This window comes from Talpa occidentalis, unplaced genomic scaffold (genome assembly GCF_014898055.3).
Source record: "Talpa occidentalis isolate TD23 unplaced genomic scaffold, MPIMG_talOcc4v2.1 talOcc4.6, whole genome shotgun sequence".
NCBI lineage: Eukaryota > Metazoa > Chordata > Mammalia > Eulipotyphla > Talpidae > Talpa > Talpa occidentalis.
Window position 1 is genome coordinate 135,647,538 of NW_023604972.1, and position 25,130 is coordinate 135,672,667.

At 45.3% G+C, this 25,130-nt stretch overlaps 1 protein-coding gene across 1 annotated transcript in view; it reads left to right on the forward strand.

Annotated features, from left to right (window-relative positions):
* Positions 1 to 25,130, forward strand: part of CTNND2 (catenin delta 2) — a 697,357-nt gene that overhangs the window by 511,833 nt on the left and 160,394 nt on the right. The window contains exons 10-11 of the mRNA XM_037529421.2: positions 659 to 791; positions 23,151 to 23,364. Coding sequence (XP_037385318.2) covers positions 659 to 791; positions 23,151 to 23,364 — 347 coding nt within the window. The remainder of the gene's footprint in view (positions 1 to 658; positions 792 to 23,150; positions 23,365 to 25,130) is intronic.

Sequence of the window (25,130 nt, forward strand, 5' to 3'; positions counted from 1 at the left end):
AACCAACTACTCAGAGTGGCTACTACATGAAAAGGAGGACGCAGGAAAATCTAGAAAGCACAAAATATATTTACATTGTCTGGACAAGTCAACTTCTTTAAATAAGTGATTTCCATTCATAGAGTCTTGTCGTTTATGCCCAGAGAATTGTTTAGGAAATCTATTTTCAAGATGAGATTATGAGTATAATAATAAAAATAAAGAATGGTGATGACATCCACTGCAACTACAGCATTTTAGATTAGAGACCTCCAGATGTATTTTCTGTTACTTGGTAATTATGTAAATGCTGCACTCGAACCAGATTGTTGAAATGATAGATTAGAAAAGAAATATGACCTCATCAGTGATCCATTTAAGTCAAAATGAAAGGCAGCCATAGCCATAAAATCACGTACAATTCTATTTTTCTTAATCTTCATAAACGTCTTTTAAATTTTTATATATGTACATGGTATCTATGTGTGTACACATGTGTATACTTAGAACTCACAAAAATCTTTTCAATCCTTTACGTGGGTACATGTGTAAGAATATCAGAACCATCATTTGTGAAATGTTCCCACTTAAACGCTAAGGTGCGCTTCATAACTGGCCAGCCGGCGCCGGCGGCGTGCGGGGTGCCCCTCTCACGTTCTCTCCTCTCCCTTCTGTTCAGAGAATTTGGATGGAGAGACCCCGAACTGCCTGAAGTGATCCAGATGTTGCAACACCAGTTCCCTTCGGTCCAGTCAAATGCTGCAGCCTATTTACAGCACCTCTGTTTTGGAGACAATAAAATTAAAGCCGAGGTAAGTGCTCCTTGGGCCCTCACACGTGGATCTGGTGTCAGATTCATCATCCCTTAGGTTCTCAGAGTAACAGTAAGAGGCGAAAAGGTGAGAAAAATGAAAGTCACGTTTTCAAAATTTCTGTCCGCGTTTAAGACCCAGGCCACGTCCTCTGCGTCTGCCTTGCGGCGTGGACCGCTGCGCCGTGGGGGAGCAAGGACATGCACTCGTGTCCACAACACAATCTTGTCCAGGGCTGTACTTACAGGCGCTTCGCCTCCTCCTCCCGCGTCCACCTCCACAGCCCTCTGTGCCTGTGAACACTACAGACCTCCACGGCACCCTCAGCTGGCTCCTAGACTGCAAGATCCCTGCAGTCAACACGCGTCCTCGGTCCTCCCTGGAAAATGTATTGACAAGATGCGAGCTGCAGGCAGCTCCAGGTGCAAATGCAGGCCAGCATTTGGAGCCGTGTCCAGAGGTGCCGGGGTCGGAGGCAGCACCGTGTGCTCCCTGCCAGGCACCTGACGGCGCCTTCCTATAAACACGGGGCGGTGCTCTCTGAATGTGGAGCGACTTCAGGTGCATTCACGTGGTGCCTGATAGTTCTGGAAAATCACAGTGGTCAGCGCGGCCAATTCTGAGTGTTTTAGACAAGGGACAAGCATTTGCATATAAGCAGCTGAGTAATCAAATTTTTAAAAAAGATTTTATAAGCTATAAAGAGTCAACTCCATAGCATGGAAGCAATTTGAAGCTGAGTCTCAATTAGTTTAAGAGAGGAAAGAAGCAACTGAAGATATAATTACAATTTATTATAGATTTTGCCTGCTCGCGCTGGGATGCATATAGCCGAGCAGCCTCGCATCTTCTGTCCCTCTTCCACTGGGACGGCAAAGGACTTGAGTCAGCTCCTGCTTAACAGAAAAGTCCTATTTGTTTATGGAATGAATATAGCACAGTGGATCGCAAGCAGGTGTGACTTTACCCCCAGGAGACATTTGACAGCATCTAGAGCTTTTTTTGGTTGTCCTGCTGGAGAGTTGAGGTGGCGCCACCAGCATCTGCTGGGTAGTGGGCTGGGTAGTGGGCACGGGGCAGCCCCTCCAGCAAAGTGAATAGTGCCAGGGTGATAGATACTGTTCATCTGAAATACATTTAAAATGTCAAAAATACCACCTCCCAAGATGAGCTGAAATTCAAGTTGTATCCCCACTGTCCCATTGAAAATGAGCCTTCTCTGTTTTTAATAGAAGACTAAATGGCCACCCCACATGGAGGACCAAGTCCTGGCTGGGGTCACACAAGGTCATTTTTGGAAGATTTCAACTTTGAGGGTTTCCCTGACCTCATGAAAGCTTCTCATTCCATTGTTGGCATGAACTCGGTTCAGGCGGTTGTGGTACCCCCACAGAAGTGGGTTGGGCTCTGGCCCAGAGCATGGTTGATGTCAAGATTGTAACACAAAGATACCAAGAGGGAATAAAAAAGTGGGTAGCTCACATATTGAGGCTTATGGGGGTGAGCAGGGTGACCCCTAAGCAGGAACCAAACATGGCTGAAGAGAGCAGGAAAGGGGGCTACTAAGGTGTCTTTTGGTGGTTACAGGATGGGGCTGGAGTGAGGTTCTCACATGGGACAGGGGCCTGTGTGGTTTGAACCACCAGCTGGTGCTACAACAGGAAACACCTGAGCCTTCTTATCAGCTGGCTCAGGGGGAAGCTTAAAAGCTGTCAGAAGCCAACTATCAAAAAATGCAATCTTGACTCTTGATTACGAGAAGGCTTGTGGGCTGACACAGGAGAGAATTGGTTGGACTGTCTCTGTCTGCATGATCCAGGGACTGGCCTGTATCCTTCAGTAGCACTGACCCCAACAGCTGGCAGTAGACCTGTGTGTGGGCACATCAGAAGCACCCCCGGTATCATGTAGACAAAAGGGGCATGATGGATGGGTGACCAGACACACACCTCAGCGTCTGGCACACACGTCCTGGTCCCCTGCTCACCCACTGTGTCTCCCTGAACACACTGACCTTCCAATCCTCTCATCTTTTAAGAGGCTGGTACCTGTGTTGTGGAGTCTTTGTCAGGACTGAATGACTTAAGGCATGCAGACTGCTTAGCAGTGCAGTAGTAATTCATTTTCTTTCTTGGTCAGGAACACAGTTAAGATACTTCAACTACTATTTTGTGTCATGTGTATGCACAGCACATGGCTGTGTGTAAACGAGTGCTTTTTTTTATTATTTATTTTTATTTATTATTTATTTTATTTTTATTTTATTATTTATTTTTTTATTATTTTCTCTGGGTGCTCTCAAGGTGGCTTGTGTACCTCTCACTGCCCAGAGACCCTTGTGACAGCTGGTACTAAGAGCAGCAGTTCATGCACAGGATGTCAGTCCTCTGCTTCTCCTCCCAGAGACCCCCCACGCTGCCAGGACCTCATGATAAGGTTCCCCCCCAGATGAGAAGGAAGGAAAAGGGATGTGGGGCATAATCTGACGATACATTAACAAAATGAAATTGAAGTCAGTAAAAGCCCGAGGAGCTGGGAACATGCAAAATGCATAAATAAAATTCACAATGAGCCTTCAGTCACGGAGGGCACACGTGTGCGTGCACGGAGAGGCGTGTGACTCTGACAGGGATTTTGCACAGACCTGCTCTGTCCTCTCCTCCTAACTCAGGGCCCAGACCATTTAGCAACGGCTCTCCCTTCGTGATGGATGGCTGCCTGTCATGTTTTCATCTACAGGTATTGATTTTTGTAATTACCTGTTGTCCAAATACTAATCTTGCAGGCACTGGCCTTTCCAAATTTACTCAGTCCTCTAGTCCTTCTATTGCATTTTATTGAATTGATTTAGCCCCTCAGTCTACATTTCATTATTGGTATTGACTTTGTTCACACAATGGATAGGCCATTGAGCAAAAGGCAGAATTAAATCTCCTAGCTGTGGAGGGTCATCAATCATACCTTTCTCTCTCCCTATTATGGTGCTTGGTACAGTTTTCATATAATGAACCCAAGAAAGTCAGTTTTGTTCCAAATGAGGCCAGACCTTAGAGCTACAAAATTGAGATTCACTTCCATAAATCAGAAGATGAAAGCCTTTTCGCTTTCCCTATTGGTCCAGTGAACTTGGACTTGAAGCAGTCGCCCTGTTCTCCTCCCAGTGGGTAAGGTGGAGCCTGCAACCCACGGGTGCCTGACCCAGGGCCCAGGTCTACACGATGCTTGTTTATACGTACCTTGAAGTCCAGTGAGAGTCCAAAATGTGGGTTAGGAGAGTCTCACACAAACCAGCTTTCAGAGCCAGACAAGATGGAAAGAAAAGCAGTTAAGGAAAAATTGAAGCAGGTGGGGAAGAAGGGAACTGGGCCATCAGTGAGATGAGCCAAGTCTGTGTGGCTGCTTCTCAGAGGCTAGAGAGTATCTGATGTGGAGGTCAGTCACCTGCTTTAAAGGGCAGCATGGGCCACTGATGGACGTGGCACTGTTTGAACCATGCCTGCTATCTACACTGTCGCCTCCATTGTTGGGAACGTTACAAGAAGTTGAGCTGTAAATAACATAGAGTTATTGTTCCAGGGCAGCCCCAGGAGACAGTGTGACCTGAGTGTGGATGCTTAAAAATTTAGAACAACACCCAAAGCAGACAAGCTGGGGGAAAAATTTAAAAGGTTTATATAAAAGGGATTGAATGAGAAAGATGGGAAAGAGAGAGAGAGAGAGAGAGAGAGAGAGAGAGAAAGAGAGATTAGTCGACATGTCCTACCAGTAGTCTGAGCTGAGACACCAGGGTGCAAGTTGAAAGAAAAATTAGAGCAACCAAGTCTGCATGTGTTCAGTTAGACACCAAACAGGGCACCTTAACCCCACCCTTGGGTCCCAGAAAACCACCCCCCCCCCACAGGAAGTCAGGTTCGCGGCTTGCTGGGAGTTGTAGTTCTTAGCACCTGAGCTCTCTTCCAGGTTGATACTGGGGTGGAGACTATAAAAAGTCAGGAAGTGGTGGTCATTCATGCTCAGAGTTTGCTCTCCACTATTCCTCCACCAGTATTAGACATGAAAACTTGCTCTGTGTGTACTATAGACATGTTTGTCTAGCAGGTGCCTAAATAGTGATCATTTTTCAGCATTTTGCATAAGTCCTTTCTTCATTCTTTCCTCCACTAAGAATATTAAGAATATTCCATTGATTTGGGGGTCATACAAAGTATCTTTTATGGGTTTTAATAATTTGAGCTTATTTCTGCTCTCCCTCATGCATTTTCCCCATTTCTTCTCATGCACACCAGTAGTCATGCACACAGGTAAGCTCACAGGTGGGCACCCCATTGTCACACCCAGGCTATCACCCACACGGGAGCACATGTGTGCCCATGTGCTCCATATGTTGGTGTTCAAGTTATTAGGTTTCCTAGATATAAAAAAGTATTTGTACTTTTTTAAATGACAAAACAGGACTCTTGTTAAACTGTAATTTTTAAAATATTTTATTAGATACCCTTTAAATATTAAATTCAATTTAATAAAAGTTTTTTAAATTTAGAGCCATTCCATTAAATCAACCTCTTACCAAAGATGTGTTTTGGGGTGGTAGAGTTTTGCTCACTACACTACTATTGCTCATCATCCACACTTAGAAGCAACTGTCAGCTGAAGGAGGCCGTGGTTCTATTCCAAGCAAATGTTGAAACATATAGAGTCAGCCACGGGTATTTGGGAAGTTAGAATCAAAGAACAATTCACAGCTGCCAATATAAACAAGCTCATAAGCTGGTTCAAATGCCTAATACACTAATGTTATGTGAGCGTGGTATTAATGAATGCATTCATTAGATGGCCTTTGGTTAGCTACACACTTTCACACTCTGTTCTTGGCCCTGATAATACTCAATAAACAGAACAGACCCAGAGGAGTGGGAGGCAGGCAGAGCATCCATCACCTGTGGATAGCATGCTTGCATGCAGAGAACACAGCCTGGCCATGGGCTAGAGGTGTAGGGTAGAGGTTGGGAGGGTGTAAAGCTATTTTGTATAAGGCAGTCAGGAAAGTCATCTGAGATTGAATATTTGGGGAGAGCCCCAAGGCGTGGAGAGAGAACCATGGAGTTAGTTACCGAAGAAGGAAGGTCCCACACAAGAGTAAACTAACAAGTGCCAGGCAGGGTGTGCTCGTCTGTATTTCACAGGTGTATGTGTTTCCTGTTGCTGCTGTAACAGAGGGCTACCAACTGTGTGGCTTCACATGACAGAAATTCTTTCCATTTATTAATGTGCATCAGGGAGCTCCGGTGATTGTGCAGGCTCTGTTCTTGATTGGGGAAAGAAATATTTACATCCTGAACTAAACAATGGGGTCAAAGAGCCAGGGATGATAAGCAGAGGGGAGGAGAGCACACCCCGCTGAGGGAGGGACTTAAGGAGCAGCAACGCCTTAGGGAGCAGCAATGGCTTCCTCTTTGGTTAGGGAAAAGACAGTGGCATCAGGAGTGGTAATTACTTCTTTCTGGAATAGGGAAAGACCAAAAGGATTGTGGGTTGGGCAAGGCCTCCTCCTCACTCTTCATGGGTCTTCATTGTCCCCAGCTCGATCTCCACACCTAAGTAGGGAATCTTGGGGAGACAAGCGCTGGGAATCTTGGGATGATCTCATTTGAGCTCCTTCTTCTAGCCCCACAGGTCACAAAACAGGGGCTCCCGCTGATCATTAGTTCCGGGGACCAAGTTCAAAGAGAGCCTGTTGCCAGGCGCAGGGTCTAAAATCTGTCACCAGGTCAGAGCCTCTTTCACTGCTTCCGGGTCCAGCCACCCACCCCCGCAAATGCAAGCAAAGGAGCCTTTGGTGCAGCCAAGGAATAAAGCCAGCGTCTCCAACCAATAGGGAAGAGGGGGTGGGAGAACCAGGAGCTGCAGGTGCAGGAGCCCAGGGTTGTTGCTGCTGAGGTCGGGGACCCCCTGCACTCAGGGAGGGGGTGGGACAAGTCCCCCCACCCAGTAGGCTGCCTTCCATCAGCTCCCACAAAAAGGAGAGGAGCTTATGTACATCCCTCCCTATTAAAGGCTCTCAAAGAGGTGGCCCAGCTCCACCCCCTTCCCAGCTGGCCCCACTCAGGACTTCACGGGCAGAGTCCAGACCAGGCAGCTGTGCAGGCTTGTCCCCTCCTGCTTACGTGGCGTCCGGACATCAGGGATGGATTGCCCGCCTCAAGCCCCAGGCTGCTCCAGCTGGCCAGTTCTTGGTAGAAGACCCTAGAGGCTCCAGAGACCTGGCTGGTTCCTTTCCATGAAGAAGCTGATCTGGAGAGCTGGGAGCCAGAGGAATCAGCCTGGGGAAAACTGACTTAACCATGGGGAGCCACCAGAGTGTGTAAGTGGTGACCAAAAAAAAGGGAGAATGACACTGCCTCGTGTCAGCGCAGCCTCTCAGCTGGTGGGTCACTGTGTGAGCAGAGCACAAGGAAAGCTAGGGCAGATGACAGTCAGCCGTGAAGGGCAGGGCCCTATTCCCTCAAATTCCTGGACTCTTCAAGAATCACGGACCACAGCAGGAAAAGCAATTCCTGGTGCAGGGGCTTTGTACACACTGAGGCGGGGCTGTGGCGGCTCCGCGTGTGGGGTTCAGAGCGTGCATTGAGACACCCCCCACTAGGGGCAGCAGAGAGCTATAGCCACCTCCTGCAGGTCGGCAGGGCCCTGCCTGTACCACCTCCATGGGCACAGGCCCTGTCCTCAGACAAGACTGCAGTCAGAGACAGCCTCAGGGGCTGCCTTTGTGTGAGGAGAACATCTCCCATAGCCCCTCCCACAGCAGAGGAGACAGCAGGATGGAGGAGGAAGAGGAGAACGCACCAGGGGGAGGCAGCAGAAGAGGGGTTCTTGGCGATGGGGAGAGGTGAAGTGTTGAAGCTGGAAAACGACCAGGCTCCATCCTGTATCAGGACGGAGACCATTTCGATAACCAAAAGTGAACGAAAGTTAAAGAATCAGCCTGACGTTGTGCTGAAGTGCAGCCAGCCTGCAGCGAGCATGCGAATCAGCCTCCAGGTAGAGGTCTCTGCACGCAGGGAGAGTTGCGAGAGCAGGCGCCGAATCTAGGTCATGGCTCAGGAACAGCGATGCAGCGGGTACTTCTCTATTCTCTTGGAAATTTCTTTGAAGGGTTTGCTGCAATTTGCTTTGGGTTATTTTGCCTTGATTTCTTCATGGGGCTGTGCTCTCCTGTTTTGACGGTTTATCTTTTCATCTGCCCATCCCCTGAAATGGATTCTGAGTTCCTTCTGATAATTAAAGAAATGAACCTTTGTAAATATCAGTGCTTTGCATTTGTATCACAGCCTCTGTCCTAGCTTTGTTGTCTTGGCATATTTCTGAATGAAGGTTGCCTGTGCCTTATCTGAGAAAAGACCTAATCCCTCCCTTAGGAAATCATCCCGTCCCCCTCTGGGTTCTTCTGTGCTGAGAAATAATCAAACAAGCATCAGGCAGATTGGTAAGAGAAAATGCCAAAAAGAAGTTTGATAAAGCTTGTTTACGTGGGGAGACCCACCAGGCCTGGGTACCGCTGGTCGCCATCTTGAACAGCTTAGCTAGGACAGAGGGGGTGGCGGGAAGGGACATTCAGTTAGGAGTTTATTGGGGGCGGGTGAGCAAGCAAATGGTGTGGTTCTGCCTCCTCCACTGAAAAGAAATAAGGAAATTCCATCTCCCGGGAGAGGCCCCTACAGAGAGTTCACATGTGAATATCAGCACAGCCTCCACCCAGTCTTCACAGCCTCTTGCTAAAAAGACATATTTTGGGGTGGCAGATTTTGGCTCCCCAGTGGAGGGATAGTCAAACTTTATGCAGAAACTAGATTTCTGCAACTAGCGTCTACAGTCGTTTCCTTGCCTTTACTCTTGAGCCCTGGTCTCTGCCCTCCTGCTGATTCGCCACCGTGCAGCCTTATTTCCGGTGAGACGCTACCCTTGCGCCAAGGAAAAGCCTCTTGTTGGTCTGTCAGCTTTTGCTTTTCCCCTTCCACACAGCCTCTGGGTTTTCCTGGCACCCGCAGGAAGGAGAACACTTTCTGAATGTGCGGGTAGAAGCAGCACTGTCTTACTAATCCACTAGGAGCAAACTCCGCTCTGCTCAGCCTCTGATCACTTTTCCAACTTTACCAAGATAATTGTTAGTTTCGTTCCAAATTCAAAGTTTCCAGCCTCCTCCACCTGACGGACCTCGCAGATGTGCCGCTGACCTTGCTGTGGGCGGCCTGCGGGCACCCTCTTGGAGAGGGCGCGCTCCCTGTGAGAGGTCCGGGGAGGACAGGGGCCTCCCCACTGGAACCCCAGCCTCACGTGGCTGAACGTGTGGGCAGGTTTCTAGCTCAGCCCCATTTCAGTGATTCCCACTGAGATTTTTATTGGAAGAAATGGGTCTTTATACCAAAACGACATCAGAGATAGTGTCCTGTCTCTTCCCTCTTAGCGGCATCTCCTCTGCACCAGTGAGTCTCACCTGCTTCAGGGGAGTCTGGAGGTGGCCGTGACAGGGTTTGCTTCCCCGGGTGCCCTTTTTATCCAAATCCCTGATAGAAATGAAATGGAAAAAAATATTTTTCTAAGAGCTCTTCGGAATTCAACTTGCTTTTCCGGCATTTGCAACCCTTCATAATTAACTTGCTTCTTGAATAAAATGTAAAATACTGAGTAGTCATTAACTCTTTTGTTATTTGTATTTAATTATATGTATGGAACAATAACTTGCAGTTTCTTTGAATCTATGTAGACTTTTAATTTTGGAAAATTTTTTGAAAGAATCTTATGAATGAAAATGAATTATCTCTGGCAATGGTGGGATGCAGACTGCCCGGGCTCCCGGGCCGCTCACGAAAGCCTTGATAACTCCACCTGCCCTGAGTGGTGGCAGCGGGTGGAACCGTCACTGTGGGTGACCAGCACCGGAGTGTCCCATCGCTCTGTGTGCACCAGGAAAGGCAAGGGGTGCCCCCGTGGGGTTGCTGCGCACCCCGCTCAGTGTTCTGCTGTCCAGGAGAGTGGTCCCCACTGGGGGCTTCGGGCAGGGAGGGAGACCGCCCTTGCTTCCAAGCACAGCGATGGAACCTGCTGTCTGGGGCAGGCACCCAAGGGAAACAGAGGCAGATGAATGGACACCAGGAGCCAAGGACAGCGCTCTTCGTGGCGGGGTACGGGGAGGGACAGGTGCACCATGACCCGCCGTCAGTGGACTGAATGGAGGGGTCTGAAGACAAAGGTTAGAAAGTACGTTGTAGGCGCTTGGAAAATAAAATCCTGCGGAAGTGGGCGCTCCTCTCTATCACCTTCTGCCCCTTTTTCTTTTGATTCTCAGCCTCTGGTGTTTGCGTTGCTCTGTCTGCCGTCTTCGAGCATGTTCTCTCTCCTCCTTCACTAGGGAACCCGAGTTTTATTTTCCCAGCTGGGCCCTCTTTTACATAGAATGCAAATATACTCTCAACGTTGGTGTTTTTTATTGACTTTTACTGCCTTCGTAGGTGATGGAGACGCAAACCAGGAACAAAAGGTTCCCTCATAAATACCAGCCTTCCAGTTCTTGTACGTCCTGTTGACGCCAATGTCACAGGGAAATGGCGAATTGGTGCCTTGTATATTTGAGCAGCGAGCTTCCCTTAGGGTGTCTCGTCGAGTTCTGCTTTTAAGATGGAGCCACTTGGGGACTCCAGGGCAGAGTTGGGAGGCAGGGTGAGAAATGTTTGTACATAATAGGGCACTTCAGTTGCAGGCTGGAGCACCCCACCCATTGTAAGAGCTACTGGAATTAAGCCACGGGAGAAAGAGCTCTCTCAACAGGGACCCTGGAATCTCATCTAAGTTCTTCTCGTAAAGGATGCATCGAAATTCACGCTCCACTGACGGGTCCCTCTTCCCGCTGATCACGAGGGGTCCCAGTCACCCCTTCTCCCCACCTTGACTCGTCTTACTGTGTCAAGTGTCCACTAGAAACAATTCCAGTCAGTGGCTTGCCTGCAGTCGGGGTGCTCAGGCACCGTTTCCTGCTGTCGTTGCTGGGGGCGGCACATGGATCCCAGGTGCCCACTGGAGGCCATAGCGGTGCCCACAAGCCAGCCACCCGCAGCATGGTCGTTGCTCCAAGCCGCCCTCCTGGCGCGACCCTCCATGACTAACGCTCTGTCACCGTACTTCACTGAGCTCTGCCACCCCAGCCGGCTGCTCCTCCTCCTTGAAATGGATTCCCCATCTCCTGCTTCTTTCTCCCCTCTTGCCTTGCTCGTGGTAGATTTTTTCAAAGCCTGAAGCATGCCCAATGTGGTAGGAAGCCTCTGGACATCCCGATTGAATGTGTCATTATTTCCATCTGGATCTAAATAACAGCAAAATAAAGCAGATACCATCTAATTTTATTTATGTCCTCAACATTTTACCAGCAACTAAGGCCTTTTTGCAAAGTAAGGTAATATAGGCACAGCTTCCAGGGATTGGAATGTGAACATCCTTCTGGGAGGGGTGTATTGAACCTAAGTCCTTCTCCTTTGATTAGGAAAACATAAAAGCCTTGGAAGAAAAGCAGATCAGAATTGATGTTCTTCACCCCCCTACAATGTTAAGGGAAAGTTTAAATATTTATGCTTCTCTCCACTGATTTGAAAAGACTCTGATGGATGTCCAGGAAGAGATGAGACACAGATCTTAGAAACGATGTTGATTCCACTCGAGTAATGGCAGATCAAGCCACATAGCGGGAGGTGAGCAGGCACGCCAGGCGACCCCTGCGGGTGGGGAGGCTCCGTGACTCTCTGGTACTCTCCCAGCTGACGCTTTAAAAAAAAAAAAAAAAACTGGAAAACCATATTTCCTGGGTTCATAGAAGACCATTTACCTGGCCACTATACTACAAAATTGGAGGTTGTTTCAAGAGAGAATGGAAAGGTGGCTGCTCAAAAACTGAAGGTAATTTCATACTGAGAAGATCCAGACGTATCACAGTGAGTTTACGTTCCACTAGCCCTTGAGGGGGACTAAGAAGGTGAAAATGGCAGCCAAAGGAGAGCCCCTGAGCCAGCCATGGTCCAGCAACTTCAAGACTAAAACAAGACAGACTTTTGGGGGATGTTCCGGTGATACCGACATTAAGAAAAAAGGTGGTAGAAACTGCTCCCCTAGCTCATATACACTCCCTGTACGGAAGACTTGTTTGATGAAGCAGTCAGCTGTTCTGGCTGGCTTTGTAGAGTAGCGGGGTCTAAATAAAAGTGGTTCTCCCAACACCTTTGACCATCTCCAATAACTTAGTTCAAGTTCATCAGAAAGCATAGTTCAGTGCCAGGGATGCCGGTGTTGTCATTGATCTGGAAAGTCTTTGTTTCTCCACTCCTAATTTATGAAAGGAATAAAAAAGCACTCAGGATTCGACTTTACCTAAGAGTCCCTACATCTGTCTAACTGTTCTTTCACAAGGATGTGATAAATCCCTTCCTGTGCCCAAGATTCCCCCCATGGGACTCACATTTTCTGATGATAAAAGTTACTCTAATACACAGTTCTGATGGTATAATGATTCACCACCTTACCAGAGAACAGGCCAGCAGAATTGGAATTAGCATGGCTCCCGACGAGGTGAGGCTGGCTTGTAAATTGCAGGATTTTAAGGAGCGATCCAACAAAGGAAATTTGAAGAATTGAGGATATTTCTACACTGTTGAAATATTCCCCTTATGCGACTATAAATGAATAAGAAGCATAATCTTGCTAGAACTCCTTGGATCCTGGAGAAATCCTATCTCGTATTTGGAGGTATTGTTGTTCCATGGGGGAGGGAAGGAAAGGAAAAGAGAAAAACAAAGCAAGTCACTATTGAGGACCATTTCAAACAATAAGAATCTGTCAAGGTCTTCAGTAGATAAGAAGCAGAGGATTTACTAGGGTAACCTTAGATGCCTAAAATCCACAGCTTTTGAAACCCAAATAGTGACAAATACCCAAGGATATTGGAGTTCATGGCAAAAATCCTGTGGGGACATCAGGAAGACAGCCTTAAGGCTTTGAACACATGAGGTGCCACCATTCACCGTTTGGTCTTACTTTTTGAGAGACAGGTAGTGACTTGTTGGGCACTGGAAGAGATTTCCTGCCTTCCTCGGGGCCACTTGAGACCTGAAATTCCTGTTAGGCCTTTAGGAATTTCAGAAGACATTGACAAACTACTCTGATTAAGCGCGATGTTTGCTCCATCACACGCTCAGTTTGCTTATACCAGAGGGCACCCCTTCAGGCAGGACTAGATCCATCTCAGGGTGTCTCACCTCGCTTCCCTCCTTATCTCTTCTGGTGCTTCAGCCTCTTCTATCGTGATATCATAGGACAGAGAACCTATGATTTCTTTTCAGAACAATGGCAGAGCTTGCCAACAAAAGCACTAAAGTGATGGAGAGAGAGCACTAGGAGAAGGCCACCTTCTTCCAACGTAGTCTTTAGAAAAGTTACTATTAACACAAAACCAAAACCCACAAGCACCTCTTCCAAGTTCGCCAGGTTGTCTACTTTTGAATCATCATCTGAAAAGATGCTGGTTATAGAGCCAACCTGACTGTGCAGACAGGGTCAGCCATCCCCTGTGCAGCTAACACCTTAAGAAGACTTTGTCTTTCCTCCTGGACGTTATCTGAACAGAGAATCATTTACCAGTGACTGGTGGGCAGTGGCCAGTGGGGTTAGCCATTGAGTCAAGAAAATGGAGAAAGATCAATGCCCTGTCTTTGATACTTCTTTGTGGAGAGTGGACTGCGAGGTTGCCGTGGTCCTCCGGGATAGAAGGTGGCCAGGTGATGCAGGCGCACCTCACCAGCAGCCAGAGAGCAAGCAGGTTTTCATAGTATCTCTCCAAGTTTCCAAAGGCAACATTTCCCCCTTTTTTGCTAGACTTCCAGGCTCTAGGCTTAATTTTTCTGCAACAAACATCCTAAGAAATGAATCAATAGATGATAATTTGTTTTGCAATTCAGATTTTTCCATCTTCGTGTCTTAAACCCTGAAGAGTGACAGTGGAATGAGAAGATTTTGAATTATGAATAATCTTCCTTATTGTTCTGACTTTTATCTGTCTCTTTACCGTTTAGCCCAAGTTCATCTAATGGAAATTGGATATTCAGCCATGGGCCTGCGCACCACACTCTTCCACAGGCTTTTCTATGTTTTTTTGCATTGAGGAAAACAAGACATCTGCATATCTATAATTAGCTAATATATTCGGCATTGGCTCCTATAAACAAGATGCAGGTGTATGTGCAACAGGAACACCTCCTACCTAGTGTTGGCTTCCACTGGTGGCAAAGTTATTCTCCCATCATAAAATGAAAAGATAAAGTTATAAGTAAAATAACTTTTAAATGCCCATAACATTGACCCGACGGATGACTTTGTATTATGGTTGTGTGGTTTTCTGACCACAGGCCTGACCATCTCCAATTGGCCACCCCAAGTCTTTGTCCTCAAAGGACTAATTTACTTGGCCTATGCCATTTGTCTTGAAGGATAGACTGCGAACGTTGGCTTTATTTCAGATTGTCAAAGTTTAGAGTTATAGTCTGTGAACAGAATAGTACAAGCACCTGCTGGGAATCTGTGTCCCCTCACCTGGGATTTGGCAGTGAACACACCAGGCAGAATCTCTGCTGTCAGAGAGTTCACATCGCTCTGTGTGCAGGTGGGACAGAAAATCAGCAAGTGGGTATCATAAATACACCAGGTGGTCAGTGGGAGCTAAGGAAGAATCTAGGGGTAGGGAGGTGGACCAACGTGGAGGGAGAGAGTGTGGATAGAGTTCTAGTTTTGATGGTTCATCGGGTTGAATGGACACCTGCATGAGAAAATGGAACCACTCTGCAGAGTTCAGGAGATTGGCCAGGCTCCTCAGGACTTCCCAAAATCCAAAGGAACTGAAGCAAAAAGCAAGACTGATGAGTGATGGAGACAGAGAGCAGACAATGGTAGACGTGTAGGTCCAAAGGCCAAGGTTAATATGAAGGGATCGGGCTCATTTGAGGATCTGAAACAGGAGCAACAAGATCCAATTGTGTGTGTTAAAAAACAAAAAAGATCCTGATTACTGCGTGTGCAAAATTTAAACATAAAACAAAATTGTACCCAAGTCCCACCCCTTTTATTTAGAACTCCGTAGTGACCAGCTTACTGAACCCAGGGAGTGTAACCTTTGCCTGCCTTCTAGTGTGGAAGGTTTTATGCAATAACAGAAATAACTTACTTGACAATCCCCAAAGTGTTCAAATACAAGCCTAGACATTTTAATATCGGATACTCTTTTCAATGCATAACTAGAAAATCAAATAAGACAGGAAATAAGGAAATGACTTTTTTCACCTGGGATTTCATATGTTGGGGATGTTTTGAAAAGCTTTGTTGATAAGCTATTCTGGGAGTTAAAGTCTGAAAATGGAGTAAAATCAGCATTTTATTATTTATAACTGGAGTTTTAGATATTTAATCTGGCACACCCCAGGACTGAAGATCTTTGAACTGAAATGATTAAGAAATGATCTTCTCAGCCTCATTGGCTGTTGTATTTACTAGAAGGTAGAATGTCAATAGGCAGGTCTTTTGAATGCATTGATGAGTTACATGAAGAAAGACAATAAGTGCTACCAGAACTTAAAGTAAAATAATTGGAAGAACTAAATGAATATCATTTGGGTGGGGGAAGGAGGTGCAAGACTTCTGAACTGATTTTTCTTAAATATTTATGCAAATTTATTTATACATACATATGTTATATAGTGTGACGTTATAATGTAGAATTATAAACGTGTGATTTAGAACACACGTCCTACCAACTTACCAGATTATTTAGGAGAGCTGTTATGCCACCAGAATTTCTGAGCTAACCATCCCTGTGATGTCTAGATTTGAGTCTCCTCCCTCAGGATGGCACGTGGCTTGAGGATGTACTGTATGGCACTCGAAGCGATTTCTTAGATAATTTTTAAATTTCAAAGGGCACAGATGCATCCAACAAGTGTATTTTCTTATTATTCCAAGACCCAAGTGTGGCATAAATGTTCTGCTTGGGCAGGTGGATAGACTGAAGACTGAATTGTATTTAATCAGTTGTGCAGTATCATCGAATAACTCGTATTTCAAGATGCCACGTTACAGATTTCCCTGGCAAGGCTTCCTCAGTGTTAAATAGAAACATGTGACAGACTAAGCTTGACACGTCCCAGTTTGTGAATTCTCAGAAGAACTAACTGGTCAAAGTGGCTGTATCCCTGGGGAGGCCTAGGGGTCCCTGAGTGTAGCTTCCCCTATTGCTCAGTCTCGGGGTGCCCCTGCAGCCTCCACCCCTGACGCTGGGACAGAGATAACAGTGGGCTTCACCAGTTACCTTGCTGGGGCCCAGAGCACAGAGCTGCCGGAGTAAGGAAACCACAGTTCATTTAAACAAGTGGTGGAGAGACGTCAAGTCAAAACCCTCCCGTGCATGTGATACTGTCTCTAAATTCGCAGATGCCTGGAAAGTGGTCAAGGGTGTTTCCTAAGAGAAACTCAGCACAACCCATCATGCTCTCTTTTCTGCTGGCCCTCAAATACCTTCTCTTGCCGATTGCCACGCTTTTCTGCATTGTCCTCTCAGAAACCATCATCGATTCCCCCCACCCCTCCACCACTCCCCCCAACTCGTCTGGTCTCTTCTGGGTGACGCGGCTGCACTTCTGCATCCTGCCACTGGGAGGCGACCGATGCAGGCAGAAGTCTCTGCACCTGCGAGGCTCCCCAGCCTCCCACTGCTGACCCCTCTCCAGAGCCACCATCCATGTGGCTAGAGATCTGGGGGCTCTGGGCCAAAGAAGCGCTCTCTAAGCACACCATTCCCTTAAATGCTGTGCTGCTGCTTTAAAATCCCACAAGTCTTATATTCTACTGCATCGGGTATTCAAGGTGGTGATGAAATAAACGATAGTGGTAGTTGTACTAACACTAATACTGTCTCCCCCTCTCAATCACTGGGTAAATGGAAGGTTCTGGATGTTCCACTACCTGTCCTACCCACCCATCCTACCATATGCACAGCCCCCCTCAAAAAGCCTGACCCCACCGCACCCAAACATCTTAGGATTTAGTCATGTTCTGTTGTGGAGGAAATTGGGGAACATGCCAGAGGCATGGGGGTGAAAGAATTCACCAGAGTCAGTGGAGACAGAGAAGGCAGATTATTGAATCCACTGCAGCGAGGGGCGGCCTGGGGCAGAAGAGTCCCCTGTCCTAAGCGGGGTTTGGTGCTCCCCTTTACACCCTATTTTCAGGAGCCTTTCCTGTCTCAGGGAATCGGTCTCTGCTGGCTGCTGTCTCTGGGACATCAGGCTCCGGCAGCCCCCACGGGGGCCGATGTCTGGTTCCCATGGCAACTTTATTAGTTTCCCTTCTTATCTACTGTATATTTTCCAGAAATGTTCTCTGAGCAAAGTGCTGAGCAAGTTCTGCGGACCAAATCTTCACTCTGTTAAATATACCCCAACATACTCTACACTGTACAGCCCCCCAGTCTCAAACTTCCCAAAAGTCAGTTCAGTTGTTCTTTCTTCTGGAAAACATTACACACTCGCTTCCCCAGGAGGCCGATGTGCTGACCTGCCGCGGGCCTCACGGCCTCTGATTTGTTCCTGGGTTTCTCCCTCACCAGCCTGCGAGCTCCTCCAGGAATGTGGAACGAGCCTTAATAAATATCAGTTGGACTGAAAAAACAGAAATTCTTTTCTCAACCAGTTGTTGAGTCCAGTAAATATTGGGCATGTGAACACATATTTTCAGAAGCTTTAGTAGAAATAAGAAATGCATTTGCATAACAAAGAGGCACTTAAGCAAATTTTATATTCTGTGTCATTTTCATAAATATAGTGTAAGTCTTGATATAATTTAAATGTTTTAAATCTAAGATTTTTAACTTGAAAATAAATGCATAGGACAGTGTTCTCGACAAATCCATCACCACTCTCTGTGGTGGAATAGATTACATTTACTTCACCACTTATTATTTGTTATAACTACAGGGAACAAAACAAATTTTTCTATTCCTCCTATGTCTGCACTTAGCATATTTTTATATTTTAGGAAGATGTTATTTTCTATTTTGTGCTAACACTGTTCTAAGTGTGGTTTATAATACAGATGAAGGTGTGTGTTTCATCAAAGCTTTGCCATCTGCCAGTCAACCAGAAATCACTGCTGTGATGAATGTCAATGCACTTGCTTATTAACAATGGCTCTTTGCCACTTGGGGTCAGCCCAAGAAGACCTCCTGTCTTTCTCCCTACCTGCAAAACGGTTCTGGAGTCTGACTGCTCCGCAGCCTGGAAGGCCCATGACTCACATCTCAAGCTGCCTCGTTTCTTGAACCTGCCCCATCTCAGTGCCCCTGTTTCTGACTTTGGTCCCTCCTGTCTGTGTCCAGCTGGCACGCGTTTCCCTGGTTACACAAGTCATTCCATCTGCTCTCCATCGCATCTTTGTCTTTGTCAAGCAAACCCAAAGCTCTCCCAATGGCGGACGGCCCCCAGACCCCCGTGTTGCCTTCCATCTCGTTGCCTCCCCTCCTCCCTCCCTTCACTCTGCTCTTGCCACACTGGCCACTTGCTCTTCCCCGGGGCCCACATACTTGGTTTGCTCTGGCATCCCCGGATCACGGTACCCTAGGGAGCCTTGGCTACTGAGCTACTTGTTTTTCATAGATTTTCAAAGGACGGGTCTTCTTTGCATCCAAATAGCACTTGGCTACTATGAGTCAGGTTTCCAGATGTCTAAAGCAAGGACAGAATGTAGATCGGAAAGATCTGAATCATAATGTATGTCTAGACTGCTCTATCTTTTCTGTTGCATTTCAAAAAGCAAATAGCGTTGACTAGACACAGAAGAAACCAACCCTACTACATCCTACGCCTCAGTGCATGAGCAGTAGCCAAGAAAATCTACAAGAGATTGGGATCTTCTGAGTCATTTACTGGTGCTAGTGCCATTTTGTTACTGGCTTCATCGTTTGTTGCTTGTTGCCATCTTCATCTTTTTAAGTAAGTTTGTCAATAAAATCAAATTATGGTCCTTCTCTCTTTTGCCAAATAACCCTCTCTATACTTCAGAAAAATATTTCTTCTTTTTCCAAGAGGTAGAATAACCTAAAAACTATTTTGAATACATGTTTTGGTGAATTAAGAAGAAGTCATTGCACTCCTGTTCTTCTTTAAATTTATTTATTTTTTAATTTTGTCTTCTAAATTTACTTTTATGCAGAAGAACTGAGGTGTAGGCCAGAGGTGTGGGGGGTGAGGGGGTTCACCAGAGACAGAGTGGGGAGCAGATAAGGCAGACTGACTGAAATATACTGCTGAGGGGAGCAGCAGGCGAGACGGAGAGGTCTGCTGCGCCATGTGGGTCAGCTTCCTGTCTGGGAATCGAACTCAGGCTGCTGGGTGATAGTGCTGAGGCTTAACTCCTGCGCCACCAGGGAGGCCCCTGTTCATATTTTAAAGACATTGAGGTATTGGGAGAAAGGGGAATGATTTAAACTCAGTTGCTCTAGCTTCTAAGCCAGCACCCCCAAATACTGCAGTATACCCCTCTCTGAAGCATAAGTTTAAAAAAAGACATAACCCGGACCTCCCCGGTGGCGCAGCCGTTGAGCGCTGGGTTGCGAAGCTGCCCGCAGCCTCTGCAGCACCGGTTCGATCCCCGGCTGCTCCCCGGCCACCAGAGGAGGGTCCCACATGGCGCGCAGACCTCTCCTGCCGCCCGCTGCTCCCCTCAGCAGTGTGTTTCCTCAGTCTGCCTGCTCTGCTCCCCGCTCTGGCTCTGGTGAATTCGCTCACCCTCCCACGCTTCTGACTGTACCCAGTGCTTGTATAAATAAATAAATAAATAAATAAAACTTTAAAAAATATAAATAAAAAAGACATAACCCATCGTAGTTCAAATATTGATTACAGAAAGAAATTTGACACAACTATAGACAGAGATTTTTTCCTCAAAAATATTTGCACCATAAAAACTAAAAAAGATTTTGGCCTTTATGAGTGCTGTCTCTGTTTTGCTCGGAGGCTACTAAATGTGTAGACATCCATTGAAATGATATGGAAAACATCTTTGACTTTACTATAAGTAAAAGGATAAAATTCAGTGAGGTTGGTGTGTAATTACAAACTGATAACTTTGCAGTTTCTACATTAAAGTTGAACAGTCGTATTTACCTCTGGTTAAGCCTCTGGTTTCAATCCCCGAGCTTTCTATCATACAGCAGCTTTTTTGGCAGAGAAAATGATTTAATTTTTAAGTATTAGCAAGGGATATAAGACAACTTTATTGATTTTTTGATTTTTTCAAAACAACAGCTTTGAAAATAGCTATTAAGCTATTAATCTTACTAAAAATTTTACTAAAAATCACTTAATCAAAATCATTTCTTTTTAGTCAGCTTTCTGTATAAACCAGTTCTCAGTGGGCCTTGATGACTCGTAATACCTAGAGTAAGAGGCAGCACTTCCCTAAGCCTATTACTAGCTGTGGAGAGTCTCAAGCCCGCTAGTATCTTTTCGCCCCTAAACCGTAAGCCCAAAGATACATCCATTTTGCTTAAAATGAAGTAGGTCCCTGAGATATAGAGAAATGTGTACCCAGGTCTTTAGATATTTGAGGTCTTTACTTCAGCAACCAATTGCTTATTAACAAAAACTTACTCAGCCTTGTCTAATCCCAGCTCCCGATTCCTCCACCTTTCTGATGCAGAATAGGTCAGCCATCTCTTTTAACTCTATGAACACCTACAGGCCAAGTACCTCCCAAAAGGAAGTCCGTTCCCGGTTAAGTGATTTTATATCCAACTATACATCAACTATCATTATAATTTTATGAAGACTCATAAACATACAAACATTGCTGTAATTGAATATATTTTAAATTATTCATTGATATTGATCTTAATTTAATAATATTAGCAAATTCATTGGTGAAGGTATTTTATTCTCAATAAATATACTGTTGAGATTAATGAATCCATTAAATGGTTGAGGCTCTGTTATTTGCAATGAATGATATTGCATTATTTGTTTTTTTCTTGTATTTGATTGTCCATCCAATCATTCCATTTCAGAGAGAAAGAGAATGACAGTGAAAGGTAGGCCAAGGAAGAAAATCTTTGCATCTTACTCTTGAGTGATTTTTAGACACTTGCAGTTCTGGAGTTTAATACTGCCTACGAAGATTATGAATGAAAAGTCCTTTCTGGTCACTGCCCGATTCTATGAAGTTCAGCAAAGTAACAAATAATAGATTTGCCCAGTCCAAATTCAGATCAAGATATTGTTTCTCCTATATGGGTTTCAACATTGATTTTTATTCAGTCATTTGTATAGATATATTCCTGCATCATGCTCCTTGGTATTCAGCCCAAGAAGCTGAAAACTTATCTCTGCATGAAATCATGTACTTGAAAGGTCACATTCATATGTTCCAAAGTAGGGCTGAGAGGCTTTGAATTCTATGATGATTTCAACTTCTTTTGTTTTCATTGTGATGATGGATGAATATAATTGCCATGGCCAGGAGTGCTCTGAGTCATCAGGTGGCATGTCTGCATGCGAGCGGCACAGGCCCTGTTGTATTTGTAAGCTGGTGTGGGAAAAGCTAACCCCCTGGAGACATGTGTGACTGTCCTTTAAAGTGGGACATTGATTTCTTTTTTTTTTTTTGAAGTAAAATTGCATTGTAACATGTAAGTTTCAGGTGTTCTCATTGAAAATGAACATGTGTACCTACTGTATTAAGTTCTCCACTACTACAAGTCTAAAACTCTTCCCTATTTTTGAAAAGCTGAGTGCTCCCCGAGCAGCCCTAATGTAGCAAGTCCTATACCATCCCTTGCATCGCTCTACAAATATTCACTGAGCAGCTACTGTGTGCCTGGCATTGCACTGGAGACAGACAAAGTGAACCAAAGAGACTTGCCCTCTAAGAACATACATTTCAGCAGAAGACAGTGCCAATAAACAGGAAGTTTGAACATTTCCCATGTTATGGAGAATTCCGTAGTAGATTAAGTTAAAACAAGAAAACTGGTTTGGAGAGAAGGGATGGTGCAGACGGCAGTTGTGAATAGTGTGGTTCAAGTAAGCTCACAGAGCCAGTAGCATTTAAGCCCCTTCGAAAGAGTAGAGAGATTTAACCTGGTGCTCTGGCACATCTGTGGGCTGAATGAGTTTTCTGTAATAGGAAAACTAAGTAGAGAAAGTGCCAAATGATCCTCTTTCATGCCAAATTCTAATCTTTTGATCCCTGGGAGGCTTGAAGCTAAAAAAGGGAAGGAATATTACTGGATGAATCTTGTTATTTTTCCATATAAATGGAGAAATATTCAAATATGGCTTTGCTAATGAAAAACTCCATGAGATAGTCTGGATGTTTCACTAGCCAATTTATGTGCCATTTGAATTTCAAAATTGGTCTAAAAATTAAAGAAGAACATGAATCTAGAAGCATACAGCAAGTTACTTTTCACTCTTATTTAAAAAGTCAAAAACTAGTCTGGGTAAAAAGAGCATGAAAATAAAATGTGATTTTGTTGCCGTAATTCATCAAATGGTGAAGTTCAGTCTTCATGTTCTGACTGGCTGTTGTTGGGATCACTTTCTTATTTTTCAGATTTCTTCCAATGAAAATCCAGTATCAGTTCTTCCGCTTTCTCATTTAGCATCTGATTCCTAAAGTTGGGTGTGTTTCCCCACGAAGCATAACTTTGACACTTTGTACGTCATACCCACAGCCCTTAAATTCGTGGTTAAATTGAAAAAGTCTTAGGAATTAGAAATATTATTCTGCCTCTCTGTCTGCTTCATGCCATGAGTGACATATATTTCCACAGAGAAATGTCTGACACTCCACAATGAAGTTAGAGTCACCTATCCAAAATTCTTTTCTGTCAGTTGAAAGGAAATGCATTTGAATTTTATCAATGGGATATTCAAGCAAGTAAAAGCAGTAACATCTAAAGAAAACAGGTGTTTGTTTTCTTTCCCTTCTGTGCGCCTTGATTCAATTCAGAACAATGAATTGTAGCAACTACATTAAGTCCTCAATGTTGTCCTTGGTTCTTGGAAACTTTCCACTTTAAGGGAAAAACGTGTAACACAAGCAGGTCCTGGCTTCACATCACTTCATTCACCTCTGGTCAGGATTCTCTTCCCTCTTCACCAACAAATGATTGGAACATAACGTCGTGATTTGAGGACCTGCTGTATTTCATGTGAAAACCCTGTTTTGGTTTATATAGTGAAACGGTAGTGTCTAAGGCAAGAATTGTGTCCTCTGCTCTTTCAGATAAGGAGACAAGGAGGCATCCAGCTCCTGGTGGACCTGCTGGACCATCGGATGACGGAAGTCCACCGTAGTGCCTGTGGAGCCTTGAGAAACTTGGTGTACGGGAAGGCCAATGACGATAACAAAATTGCCCTGAAAAACTGTGGCGGGATCCCCGCGCTGGTGAGGTTACTGCGCAAGAGCACGGACCTGGAGATCCGGGAGCTGGTCACAGGTTAGAGTCACTACTCATAGCGCAGCCAACTGGCAAGTCGGGAACCAGGGTAGCAGGTCCACTGAGCAGGTGTGATGGTCCAGGGCCATTCAGAGGGCCTGTGATGTAGGTAGCCCCACTGTGATAAAGTGAAGCAGATGTAAGTGTGTGGATCATAATAAATCATTAGACTCCAATAGACAGAACCTTCACGCCAATGCTATGACCATAGTTGTGTCTTGTTCATTTGGTTTAGAAAAGTCCAGCATCTTAGAATACCCACTGATCATCATTGCAATGGTTTTTAATAATAGCTGATAAAATAATGACTTCTCATAATAAAATAGTAATTATTGATAGAATAATAATATTTAATAATGCATAATGATGGATGAAAACAATTGATCGTTGGTAGAATGACTTTATTTTTTTTAAGATTTTGTTTATTTTTGCATAGAAGAACTGGGGTAAAGGCCAGAGGTACAGGGGGGTGAGGGGATTCACCAGAGACAGAGTGGGGAGCAGAGCAGGTGGACTGACTGAAATAGACTGCTAAGGGGAGCAGCAGGGGAGAGAGGAGAGGTCTGCTGTGCCATATGTGGGTCAGCTCCCTGGCCAGGGATGGTGCTGAGACTTTACCCGTAGGCCACCAGGGAGGTCCCTGGTAGAATGACTTGAATTACAGTTGACAAGGTCAGTGAGTTGTCGCTGATAAGGTGTACACTTTGCTTCATGGTGTGGTTAACAAGAGAGAGCTATGTAACAGTTAATTTCTTGAATAGTTTTGCTTACTGAAAATCCCAGGTGATGGTATTACGTAATAAGGAAATTTTTAAGAAGTGAACATGAGAGAAAGTCTTTCCACAAACATGCACTGTTTGAGTTTTGTAATATGGAGATAACTGTAGTAAGCCCTTCCCGCAGCTGTGAGGCCGGAATGATTGAGAAGGTGACATTTTCAGTACATTTCAGATGTGTGTCCGGTAGATATTGACTATGGTCCCTCGTGTTTTCACTGTGGCCTCAGATGGGAATTCAAAATACTCTTCTTAATTGTTTTTTGTTCTTCTAAGTGTGATTTATTTTTTGCTTTATCTAAGTGCCCCCAAAACAAGTATTTGGCAGGTGGATTGCAAGGTGGAATCTCACAAAAAGGATCTTTTAATTACCATAGAGTCACTGACTTTTACTTCTCAACTCTAAAATTTCCTGCAACTGTACTGAGGTCTCTGTGAACTTACTCACTTGAGAAAACACATTGCTGAAGCAAGAGAGTCATAAATGTTTGTTTAGTCTTGGGTCAAGACACCTAGCATCGGAGATGGGATTGTCCCATCTCTTTCACACTGTTAGCTAAATTGGAACTAGGCCAAGTCATTGCTCCTTTCTCCGAGTGGAGAATTGTTTTTGTGGAGAAAAATAGTTAAGGGTTGCAATGTTGCTAAAGTAAATTTTCACACTAAACAAACACGGGGTGGCCTGGGTCGGGTGAGATAAAACTCTTGCTGTGTGTGTATTGTGACAGGAGAGTCTGGGCGTTAAGGAACTGCTCTCTGCCCTGTGTGCATGTGACAACGCCAGTCCTTACCTGCCTGGGTGGTATAGAAATGGGGAATGCCTGCAGGAGAATGGACCCGGTGTGGGTGAGGAAGAACAGACATCAGGTGGTTTTGTGCGTAAGGCCTGGCCGTGGACAGCCAAAGCCCGCAGCCCAAAGGGCATCTGCTGCTCTCACTTTGTGGTGAAAAGAATTGCATTTGATTGGAGTTTGGATCTGCTCCAAGCCA